Source organism: Rhinatrema bivittatum, chromosome 18 (genome assembly GCF_901001135.1).
Source record: "Rhinatrema bivittatum chromosome 18, aRhiBiv1.1, whole genome shotgun sequence".
NCBI lineage: Eukaryota > Metazoa > Chordata > Amphibia > Gymnophiona > Rhinatrematidae > Rhinatrema > Rhinatrema bivittatum.
This window is the reverse complement of record NC_042632.1, coordinates 43,381,839-43,394,861: the sequence shown is the minus strand read 5'-3', so window position 1 is coordinate 43,394,861 and position 13,023 is coordinate 43,381,839. Positions and strand designations below refer to the sequence as shown.

Below are 13,023 nucleotides of genomic sequence, written 5' to 3'. Positions count from 1 at the left end.
TACAGTTTGAAACAAATTCTTTATTTTTTTGGAATTTCTTCCACTCTAATAAATCATCAGCTGGGGGGGGGGGGGGGGAGAGGGGGAAGGTTGGAGTGTGAGAGTGTGTGTGAGAGTGTGTGTTGCAGGAGAGGGTGTTTGTATAAGACCCTCACAAATTCAAGTGTCTCGTTTTGTACTGCCCAGGCATTTATTTAACCTCATTTTGGGACTTAATATTTTGGAAAATAAAAATGCTGAATTGCCATTACAAACATGTTATTTTTCTTTAAGAACTGAATTATTGACTTCAATAACCATGGGAATACTTCCATCTTTTGAGTTTTGCTTTTTTTCCCAACTGTCAGATATTAAGAGGAAGCGCACATGCGCGCACACACACACGCACAGGCGCGCACGCACACACACACACACACACACACACCCCGAGCATAGCTTTATATAATACATTGCTTAGGCCTGAAGTCCGTGTGCTCGGCCATTATTTTCAAAGCGGCTCTTATGTATTTAAATCTGCTTTGAGGATTAGCGGGCACACGCGAACCCTTGAGCAGCAAGCACCCGCACACTTATTCCTGCATGAGAGCAGAGTGTAAATGTTCTAGCGCACGTTTACTTGCATATGTTTTACTTTAGAAGGTATTATCGCGTAAATGGTTTCCCTGCCCTAACTCTGCCCCCAAGAATGCCTTTCTCAAGTACGTGTAAAAGGAGACATGAAATTGCTTCCGAGTACACTTTTAAGGGTACAGCCCCTAGGGGTAATTTTCAAAAGACCTATACACGCGGGGGGTGGATTGTGCTATCAGGGGATCAAGCATCCCCCCGGTGGGCCGGTCGCGCTAGTCACGTGGTCTGCCGAGCGCGGCCATGACAGAGCCGGGCTCGGCAGACTAAGTGGTATCTCCTGGGCTGGCCTGGGCGGCGAATCCCCGGGCTGGTCTTCATCAGGAATCCGCCGCTGTGTACAGGTGTAAAGTGACATTTTATGGGTGTAATATTACACTAGAAAAAAGTGACCAGTACTTAAACATTGTCCAGATTTAAATACCTTCAGTATGGGTACAGTGGGATAACATTCAGCTGCTAAGGTAGCCAGCTAACTTTAGGACCACCCTATGGCATGATCAGTTAGCCAGAATACTGGAGTTGGCTGCATAATTTATCTGGCTAATTTAACTTTGCCCTGGAATGCCCCTACTTTATTTGGCTAAATTTTAGGGGGATAATGAGTTAACCATCTACAAATTTATCCATATAAGTGCCCAAAACATTCAAAGTTTGGCATTTAACTGGATCACTGACAAGTTATCTAGCTACACGCCTCAGAATATGGATCCCCTTGTGTTTTTGTATTACATGTCTAAAGGTGAAAAAAAATCTCTCAAGCATCCTTAGAGCGCCATACATAAAGCACACCTAAGTCATTTAGAAATCCATCTCATCTGGGGAAAAAAACCTCCTTCTTCACTGCTCTTCTGCACCACATCACCATTTGATACGCCTCGATGCTGCATTTTATTTCTAACAACATAATTTTCTCATTTCAGCCCTCCTACTGCAGGGGCTACTTTATCTTTCGGAAGGCTAATTTTCAAAGGCGTTTCTCCCTGGGGAAAAAAGTGCTTTATTCATGGAAATGGCCTGTTCCCCCTGAAGGTAACTTTGAAACCGCGCAGGTGCACATGTACATGCAATATGCTGGCTCACGCCAAAGGACATGGCCATGTAACAACATACATGCATATATGCGCGCATGGTATAAACAGGCCGTACACGCGTACATGTGCGCTCAATTTTATATGGATGGGTGCATGGGTGTGCAAATTCCGCTTCTACCATGTAGGTGGGGGGATTTTAGAAAACACGTGTGCTGGCGCAATTACCAGTTTCCCCAGTTTGTTCCCAGTTTGCCCAGGTAAAGACTTCCTAACCCCCCCCCCCCAGTTAATTAGAATCCCTTTTACCCTGTTAGCCCCCACCCTTATAACCCCACTGACTAGCCTAGCTTTTTTTTGGTTTTAGGACTTACACGCCATCCATAGCAGAAATAAAGTCACGCGGCAGGGGACCCCGGCGTGCGCTGGTGCACATATTTATGCGCTGGTTTCATTCTTAAATCCTGGAATGCCCATGCCCCACCCAGACCATACCCTACCTCTTTTTCATAAAAAAAATGTTTGCGCGCGTACCGGAAGATACACGCCTACGCGGTCGCCTTTTAAAATCCATGCGATGCATATCGTCCTGAATTCTGCGCGTATCTCCTGGCTTTGGCGCACCAGACTTTTAAAATTCACCTTCATGCAACAGTGGCATAGCCAGAACTGAATTTTTGGGGGGCCCAAGATTATTATGGGTGGGCAGTAGGCATACAGGTCTGAGGCCTACTAGTTGTACTCTTATCAGTAAATAATACCTTAGAATGCACCTCACAAAGGATTTCTTTTGGGTTTGCAACAGCCATCATGCATCATGAGTGATGCTTTAAAATACTTTGTTTCAAGCACTTACCAACATTAAAAATAGCTTATTGATCTGTATTAATTTGTTTTATATGTATTGCAGTTTATAATATACAATATCATATAAAAAGTAAACTTCACAGAAACATCAGATGCAATCATGTAATAAAACAAATATTAATGTATTCTTTTATGAATCCTCTTTTCAAAAATGCAGAATATATCATAACTACAATAAAATAGCAATAATCATAAGAACTTAAGAGATGCAATGGGTGCAGAGCAGATCTAGGACTGTTCATACTATATCCCAACATGCAAACAAAATATGTATTCAGATTCTGGTGTCACCTCGGTAACAGTAAAACAATGCCAAGCACTTTGTGAAGTAATACAAACCCCTACAAAAATATAATTAAAAAACCATCTAGAGCCTTGCCATACCATACCATAATAGTAGGAATTCTCAGGACTCAAACAGCAGTAATCTGATCTAAGAAAAGGCAACAAGGCAAACATTACACCAGGCCATAGAACACTAATACACCACCTACTGGGAAAACAAGTTGGACTGCTACAAATCCCTACAGAGAAACTACATGCTAGCCGAAATACTTCACTTCTGACACATATGCGCAATACAGACAGAATAAGTAACTATAAATTAGCTAATTACCTAATACACAATAAGAAATTATAAATTCGAAACAGAAACACACAGACAAGATTGAAATGAAAACCCAAGAAATCAGACTCTGAACAGTAGAATACTGAAGAAAAAGCAAAATACAAATATATAAGAAATGCACATTCCCAAAGAAAGCAATTTCAATCACTGAAAGTCAAAATTTATTATCTTATTTTTCTAATTAGCTGGTCACAGTCTTTTTCCCTTTGTCTGTCTTTTCCTAATTCCTTTTTCATGGTCTCTTATTCTGTTTCTTCTCTCTCCTCCTGTTTTCTTTCCTTCCTCCCTCATGCAGGTTCCCACTCCCACACACAAACACACACACACACACACACATAGGTGTTCTCATGCTCTCTCTCACATGCAGGTTCCCACTCCTACATGCTTGCTCTCATCCACAGGATCACACCCCCTCTCTCTCATACACACACAGGCTTCTCACTCCCATGCTCTCTCATATGCATACACCACAGGCTTCACACTCCCATACTCTCATGCATAAACATAGGCTTCTCACTCCCATGTTCTCTCATGCATACACACACATACACAAGCTTCTCACTCGTACACACTCTATCAGGGCTCTCCATCTCTCCAAGGCCTACTTCTTGGGCCGAGTGGGATGAGCTCCGTGATGGCCCTGCATCGGGCCTCCTCCTCCTCCTCAGGCCTCACAGGATGAGCTCCACGATGGCCCTGCAATGGGCCTCCTCTTCTTAGTGCCAGGCAATGCTGATTGGGTGGGCCTGAGCACAAAGTGGGTGGGCCATGCCCACCCAGACCACCTATGGCTATGCCACTCTTATGCATATACATTTATATTTTCCTGCAGAGTGCACAAAACTTTTGCATTTTCAAAAGTATATGTGTAAATTTTTATGCAAAAGTTCTGCGTACAATTTGCAGGTATAACTGTGCGAGAAGTTTTGGTGGGATAATTTTCAAAGGGAAGTTATGCTCCAGCTTTGCCTTTGAAAAGTGGTGTAACTTATGGCATGCATTTGTGCATTAAGTGCCTCTCAGGGATACCCTGACATTTGACATGAAAGTGAACACTGCCCTTTTAAATCACTTTGCAATTCCTACAGATATAGTATGGACCTTAGGATGTCTGGAACTAATCTTTCAAAAAAAAATAAAAATAAAAAAATAAGGGAGTGCAGCTTCAAATTACTCACTTTAAAATGCACCTCTCAAAAAAATAAAATCTAGTAAGGATATGTGATCTCCTTTGTGTGATTCCCTTCCACCACACTCCCCAATCAAGTAGGGTGCTCCTGCTTGACCTGCAGGCTATTTCTTCATTCTACTTGACAGGAATGTTTTAATCGCTTCCCATGCCTCATGGATCTTATGCTTCTAAATATCCAGTCTTCAGCGTTTAAGGTCCTTGAAACATAGCATTCTTTCCAGGGCCTGTCCCAAAAGGAATCTGCTGGCACGATGATTCAAGGAAGCGTTTCAACCTGTTTTAGTTTAAGTAAGAAAACCAAGCACCAAGTATTGTACTGTAATAGAATGCAGTGTGACACTAGTAAAATAAACTAGGATTTGCAAAAACCGTATCACTGCAGAACGCACTGTCTGTCTGTTTAGACCAAGTGTTCCCATCCAGATACTCTTTCATCCTCTCTTCAGTCTCCTGTTGGTTGGCAGGTCTTTGATTATGAAAACACGGCTCACAGCCACACTCGATTCAACACAAATGACTTTTCCTTATACGATTCTCAAGACCCTTGTAAAATCCAGAATTAATTTCATCAACTTCCCACCCCCTCAGCGGCTATATTTCTCTTTCTTCCTCCCCATCGTGGTTCACTTTTCAAGGGACAGAAATATGCATTTTTCAGGAAACACTGGACACTATACTTCCCTAACTGCCTTAACTCCTAATGACTTTTGATCACGATGCGTGCAAGTCCATCAACAGTGACATCATAAACTTGGAAAGAAGAAAAAAAGTGTAGAGAGCTGCCAGACATGCCCTGCACCGCTTGCACAGAGCGCTCTGTGACAGCCTGGTGCTTGGGGCATTGATACTTTTAAGAACGCATTTAATACTCACTGCAGGTATCTGTTCAGCTCCTGCTGGCTGCAGCGGGACCAGTGGAAGCGATGAAATGCTGCCTGCACAAGAGGGGCCATGATGCTCCCCATCCTGACCTCATCACCACATCTGTTGCCTTGACCATCATGCTCCATGCCCAAGCTAGAGCCGAAAGAGGAAAGAAATCGTAGGGTAAGGTATACTATAAGGGTTTATTATATATGTACATTGTTTTTTGTTTCATTTGTTAAATGTCTTGAATTTTGGGGTGAAGGCAGCACAGAAATTCGAGGTGTGTAGCCAAAAAAAAAAAAAAGTGCTTTTTTTTCATTCATTTTTTTTTTAATTTTTGTACACTAAAAAATGAAACCATCAAATGCACATTTTTAATATACATACATATATATTATTTTTAACTATTTTACTTATTGTATACTAACATATTGCTGTTTAGTGTGGGCATTAAGTTTTGACAGTACTTTGAGCTGCTGTGAGCCATTCCCCAAGATTAATGCTTTCCCTGCTATCAATGCATGGTCTGCAGGTCAAGAGGCCTAGATTGCAGCTCCCTTCAGAGGCTGGAACAAAGTGTACTCTTGCATCAACCCGTAGATATTGCTGGAGAACAACAGCGAGGCAGCCTCTCTCCCAAGGGTCTCTGGATACTGCCTCTGCAGCGTCCCGTCCCAGCTGGCCCAATGATGAGGGCTCCAGACTCAGGAATGCAACCTGCATGGTGTCTCGCAACACTGCCCACTGGGCCATCAGACAAGCCCAGATCAAAGGATTTGTCTGGCTAACTTTTGGAGCTGGCCAGACGACACCCAATGTTTGCAGTTTCCCAATCCCCTTCCCTCGGCTAAATTTTGTGCACACAGATTGTTGTGTAAACAAGTTTAGGGGCCGATGCAATACTGTGCGCTCAGTTGAGTGCACTCTTTAACCCGCAGTTGGACGTGAGTCGTGTAGGCGCGTCCACAGCACCTTATGCTATAAGGGGATTAGCGCCTCCACAACATGTGTCCAATGCACTGGGAAACTAAGCACTCATCACATGCAAACGCTTGTCGACGAGGCTATTAGTTATTCACTCCACATGCAGCAAAAAAAATGTGCGTCCAATACACACATTTTTGCACTCGGAAATTAATGCCTGCCCAGAGCAGGTGTTAATTTCTGAGCACCCCACCCCTGATATTAAGTCAGAGGAATGAAACATTAAAAAAAACAAATTTTTTTTTAAAGTGCCGGCAGTCAGGTTCGGGAAACGGACGCTCGGTTAACCAGCGTCCGTTTTCTGGACCCATGGCGGTGCGCCGATTAGGAAAACAGATGCTGATAAATTCAGCATTTGTTTTCTTAACCGGCGGACAGCCGACCACTCCTGGCCACCAGCTGTCAAGGAAGCACTACAGGTGCACAATGGACCCTAGCACCTCCTTGACAGCGTGACCCCTAATTAAAATATTGCATGGCGCCCCCCAGGAGAGGTACCTGGGGCGCATTAGGGAAGCAGGCACTGAACACTCAGCGCCCACTTTCAGCAAATTCTTTTTGCATTGGCCCCTTAGGGGGGAATAAAAAGCAGCAGCATTGGAAGGATTCCTAGGGTATAGTAAGTGCAGATATTGAGATTTGTGCATCTAAAGTTATGCACATAAGACTAGTTGGAAAATGGATATCCCTAAGTTAGGCAGATAAAATTATTTACACAGTTTTACAGAAATACATTCAGTAGCAGACTTATCTGCATAAGTCCTGCATGTAACTTTACTCGGATACATTCCAGAGAACCTCAAAGCAGTCAATATTTCCTCTCACTAGAAACGCACTCGGAAGACCATAACATTCAAAAAGCCCTAATCTAGGAGAAAAAAAAAAAGGATCTTGGGATAGAACTTGTAAAGCATTTAACTGCTTCACCACCGGCTCTTATCACTTTTCTTTGTCCCTAAAATACTAACCTGACCAAGTTCACCCAAATCATATGGGGGGAAAAAAGATCACAGAGTTCAGCAACTGCACAGTTTATTAAAGAAAAGCCAAACCCCATAGATCAGTAAAGTTCTATGCACTGATTATGACTGAGCGCAGAAGAATCTATGTTAAAGGATTACTTTTACAGACTTTTTTTTTTCAATATTGTAAGTGAACACTTTTATAACTTGCCACAGGAGACTGTGATTTTGGAAACAGCATCTGTTTTAAGCCACTTCTTTTCTGTGTTTTAATGGGAGTATTCCAGTCCTGAGAACTTATCTTACTGTAGCAACAGTGCACTTCTATAGGTTGTGTTCTCTTCTTGCATTGACATCACTGCAGTTTCATGCAGGGAGATGTATTCTGGCTGTGACATCAGCAGATCCCAGTCCTATTAGTATCAGTCTCAAGCACAGAGTTAAAAATCTATTTAAAAAAAAAAAAAAAGGAAGGACTGATTTCTAAAACAGGAGCTGTTTCAAAAATCACAACCAGCTCTGATTAAGTGACTATAGGGCTCCCTTATAGCAACATTTTAAACAAAAAAATGTACTGCAAATGGGCCTTTCAGGAGAGTAATGCTATAGCTGTGGATATTTCTTCCAGCAGCATGGCATATTGCATGCTGACTCCCCATGTGCGCATGAAAGAATTTCCAGTCTCTTGTGGTGTTTGTAATTTTTTTTTCCATAACAGAAGACATAAGGGTGGGAGGGATGGGAGTTCATATTTCTTTGTGGTGATTATGGTATCCGTGCTCCTTGCTTATAGTGTGCTTTTGATTTTCTCTCTGTATGGAACATGGGTTTACATTGTATTGTTTTGTTATTGAAAACTCGATAAAATATTTCTGTACAGAAAATAAAATAAAATATTGCTTACACATGTCCAGTTTCATGGGCCACCACAAATGCAGAAGAAAAGCCATCTTCATGGTTCAGGGTACAGCTTCGCACAGGATGGCACATCCCAGTAACTGGAGCATAACCTAGAGTAGAGAATTTAAGCCTAAAAAGTTATTTACTAGACCATCTCTGCAAACACTATTTCTGGAGAACTACAATGAAATGCACCAGGGGGAAGGAGTCCATAGACCAAGATGTTTCGAGGCAAGGATTCATCTACAAAACTTCATACCAGTTAGCCAAACCCGCCTCTGGGTCCAGAGCAGGAATCCCAAAACTATACTTGGCAAGGTTTTTGGTGATCTCACATATCTCCAGCTGGCTTCCAGTCCCATTAAAGCATAATACCAGCCAGCAGTGAATTTAACAATATTAGTAATGATGGTGATACGACCTGTCTCAACTTTATGTCTATGTTCTATTAGGCAAATTCCAACAAGAACTGTTTCGACAGGTCCATCAAGGAAGCCTGTACAGGGGCGGGGAGGAGTGAAGCCCACTGACGAGCTGGCATTTGTAGTGAAAGAGTAAAACACGGTGGGGAGGGGAATATTTATTTTACAGCAATCTCAGAAAAGTTTAGGTAGCCATTAAAAATGAGATAAGGAGGGAAAAAAAATTATAAATCTTCTCCTTTTAATCCCAAGACGCTCTTTCTGAGATAAAAAACCACTAGAGCTTGGAAACAACAAATGTGTTTATTGTGAGGAGCATCATTCCAGGTCACAGCATTTCATAATGTGCCAATGTCTGGGACAAGATATATCCTATTACAAGTATGATTTTACAGTCTGCAGTCTGTATCCAGGCATTAATATAAAAATACTGTATCATGGGCTTTCGAGGTTGCCACGACAGCTATACACAGATTTGTAAATAAATTATTTCAGGAATTACAGTGGCTTGCGGGATGTTTTTTGCATACTGTATTTATTTTAGATTTACAATACCCAGCTATGCATATATTATCCAGAATATCATCCCTTTTTTGTCTCATCCCTTTACAGATTGCAGAGGTAAGCATCTTTTCCACTGGAAAACAGAAGAGACCAACTGCACAAGACAAGCATGCAGATTTATGCAATGCTGTGCTTTTGGTTCCTGCAGGATTCCTCACCAGTCCTGCGCAGATGTACTACAGGGCCACACGTTTTAAATCATAAGAAATTCAAACATGCATTGCCAGCCTTTCCAAACCTCCCACAAGCACAGGCATGATTGGGAGAATCGGGGCATCCGAAGGCAGCTTCTTCCAGAACTCACGGTCATGCATTGCCCAATGTTTATATAGCCAGGCATTGATGTTCTTCATGATATCAGCAAAAGATTAGTACTTTTTAAACTACAATAATACTGAATCTTACCATCTTTACAGAAAAAAGATTCACTTTAATACAAAAGTATATCACTAGGTATCCAATCAAGAGTTCAGTACTTTTTATTTTATCAGATACGCTCCGTGCAGGAGGAAGGAGTGGGGGCTGACGGATGTTCACCATGCTGCTACAGGTCAGAGTGAAGCAGCTCTAGCACTCGCAGCTCAAGCAGAACACATCTGAACCCATAAGAAATCAGGAGGGCAAATAAAGGTTAGAGAGTTCATTTAAAAGGAGTTACATGTGCAAACGTAACATACTATTGTAGCAGTTTTAAAAAGCCATTTACATGCGTAAAGTGCACTTGCACATGAACATCCTATGGACAATTCAATGGCATAGACCGTAGCCATTTTCAAAGGCTACTTACACGGGTAAAGTGCAGTTACACATGTAAAACCCAATTTTAAGGGTGTAAATGCTTTTTAAAATTACCCCATAAGTTTTTTTTTATCCTTATTTTCTTCTTCACGTCTTAATTTTCTGCACAGAGATAATTTTTCTTTGTTCTAGATTTATTTCTCAATTCTTTTATACCGCACTAACGGCATGCTGATCAAGACGGCTTACAACAATAAAATAGCAACACAAATCACATTTCATAATAAAGCCACATAAAATTAATCATGGCATGGAAACCACCATGCCTTCCAGATGCTTCTACGAGGAATGTAAATTGTCTGTCCCCCCCCCCCCCCCCCCCCCCCGTCTAGCTTAAATGATAATTCTATCCCATAATAGATTTTAAGAATTGAGCTTCTCTTAAAGTACACACACAAATGGTGAAGAAAAGGTAATTGTATCAACAAGAAACAGTCTGCTATGCCTCTCTGACATCTTACAGAGAAGTCATATTTCATGGCTTCATTTAAATATTGTGCTAGTTTCTGAACCATTTTAATATGCAAACTCTTTCTTTTCTATAATTCTTTGTTGGATATAATTAGGATGTAATTTATAAGATGTCTGCTGCAGACTTTGTGAATTTTGCAGTATGCAGCACAATTTATCATTAGTAGGACTTTAATTGCCTTTTTTAAAGGAGTCATAGAAAAAAAGTTGAAGAAGCGTTCACATGAAGACTTCTCTGAAAACATAGCATACCTTGCATGCCTGATGGGCCAAACTCCTGCCGAGTGAGAAAAATGGCATGGTCGTGGTATTCTGCATGTCCCGTGTCAGGCTTCTGTTGCAAATAGGCCCAGCGGCAGACATTCTCCAAACTCTGTGATGGGTTTCCAATTTCAATTAAACTGGTAGACTGAAGAATAAAATAAGAAAAATAAAAGACAAACATCTATAAAACAATCTTCCTTACCCATATGTTACCTTTTATTTATATATTTCCAGTATTTATGTGACAGGGTCTAGGTGACATACAACAAGGTTCAATATAAAATAAGATTTAAAATCAGATCGGAATAAAATTACATAGCTTTAAAAAAAAAAATCCATAAAATACAGAGCTTTACACTGCTTCTTAATAAACAGAGGGAGGAAAATTTTCAAACAAATATGTGTGCAGCAGCATATACATGTGTATATGAATGCAAGCAGATATATGCAAATATTTTATAACTGCGTGTATAATATACGTGTGTTTAATAAAATACTCTACCCTGCAACAAATACGGGTATGCATGTATTCGCATGTAAGCCTACAATGCATTGAATGCGTGTACTTTTCCTACCTATTTTAAAAATATACACATATATTTTACACACGAAAGTAAAGTAGGAATAACTTGCGTCCATCCCGATTTATGCATTCAAACCAGCCAGTTGTACAACGTGCACGTGTAATGAAAATAATCAGTTTACTAATTAATCCACCAATTGGGCCCAAGTCCTTCTCCAGGTCATAAAGACCTTCCTGGTTCTTCATAAACTCCCTCCAGCTCACCCAGACCTCCCACCAAGTCAGTACTACGCAAACAAGTTTACTATCACTGAAGCCAGATAATTTGCAGATGAAAAATATGCGAATAACTTGGCAACTTACACAGGTATGTTTTGGCCTTGCCCCAGAAAGCTCCTAGACTGCTCATTTTTTTTAAGGGAGTTATGTGTGTGTGAGAAAGTAAAAATATGCACATATTTTCAATTTTTAAATAAAATATGGAATACGCAAATAGCGGCAACTTAACACATATTTGCTAATTTTTACATGCATAAAATTTTGAATTTTCACCCCATTGTGAATATTAAACCAAAGCTGCTGAGGAAGTGAATTCCAAACCATCAATATCACACATGAAAGGGTTCTCAAAGTTTTCATACATTTTACTTTTTTTAATGTTCAGACATCAAAGGGTAACATTTTAGAAGATTGTACCTTACTACTTGGCTTATAAAATCTAAGAAGATTCTTCATTATTGCACCACCCCAAACTGGATATAAAAAGAAACAGGTAACCAGTGAAGTTCCTCTAATGCTGGGGTGATATGATCTTGTAATTTCAAACCCAACAGAGCCCAAGCATCTGTATTTTGGAAATAACGGCTCAGTAACTTCTTTGTTAGCCCTTACTATAAAACTCTGCAATAGTCTAAATGACTCATAACCACTGCATGCATTACAATTACTAAATTATAATCTCTTGATAAATATGGTCAAAGATTCCACAATAATCTTAGGGGGTCATTTATTAAAGTGCTATATGGCGTTTTGCATGCGTTAAGGCATTTTCGCATGCAAAAAACACCTTTAATGCATGCAAAAACACCATTAACGTGTGTGAAAGCAACATAACGCATGGTGCAATGCAAATGAGTGAAAGGGGAGGATATCGGGGCAGGAATTTGGCCAAGTGGGCTGGGCTCACAGTTCTGTGAAGCTGTATTGCATGGTGCACATACTGTTTTAAGCTCCTGGAGAGCCAGCCTAGCTATCAGGGCCTTCCTACCACCACTGGGGGAGGGAGGGAGGGAGGGGGAAGGGGGGGGGGAGGGAGAGAGAGATAGAGAGAGAGAGAGAGAGAGTGAGCAAGCCATAATGCCCTCACACTAGATAAGTATTTATATCTCTATGGGAGGCCCACCTAGTAACTCAAGGTGAGGATTAGGTATTAGTGTAGGGGTTAGGGGCCACTTTGACATTCAAAGTGAGACATACGAACAGACTAGTGCTCTCTTGTGAAGATTTGATGAACTTCGAAGTGAGGAAACTCACTCAAAGATGAAATTTGTGCAATGTTCTTTCAACCTAACTTGATGGACTCTCTACCTGGGTAATATATAAGGCTCTTATGCTGTTGAACTGTCATGCCTCAATCAAGCATTACCCCCTAAAACCTTCATTTTTAGGGGTTAGAGTGTGTCCATCAAAAGACAAAATCGAAAAGGAAAATTTTCACCTGCTCTCAAGTTATTTCCTTGACCACTCAATAATGTGTGATAAAAACATGATATATGCTGGGGGATTTCACATATTGTATATTGTGAACACTTACTCAGTAAAGGGAAAAAATGTAATTGTATAGTAAGTTTATTTTTTGATCCAGCAATTTCTTGCTTCTCCTTGGGTCTCCAGCTGAAACCAAAACCAGCTTCTATTGGCTAA

General features: G+C 40.8%; 1 protein-coding gene across 1 annotated transcript in view; it reads right to left on the bottom strand.

Annotated features, from left to right (window-relative positions):
* LOC115079701 (A disintegrin and metalloproteinase with thrombospondin motifs 2-like) overlaps positions 1-13,023 on the bottom strand; it is a 292,174-nt gene that overhangs the window by 44,572 nt on the left and 234,579 nt on the right. The window contains 3 exon segments of the mRNA XM_029583448.1: positions 5,219-5,362; positions 8,063-8,168; positions 10,566-10,722. Coding sequence (XP_029439308.1) covers positions 5,219-5,362; positions 8,063-8,168; positions 10,566-10,722 — 407 coding nt within the window.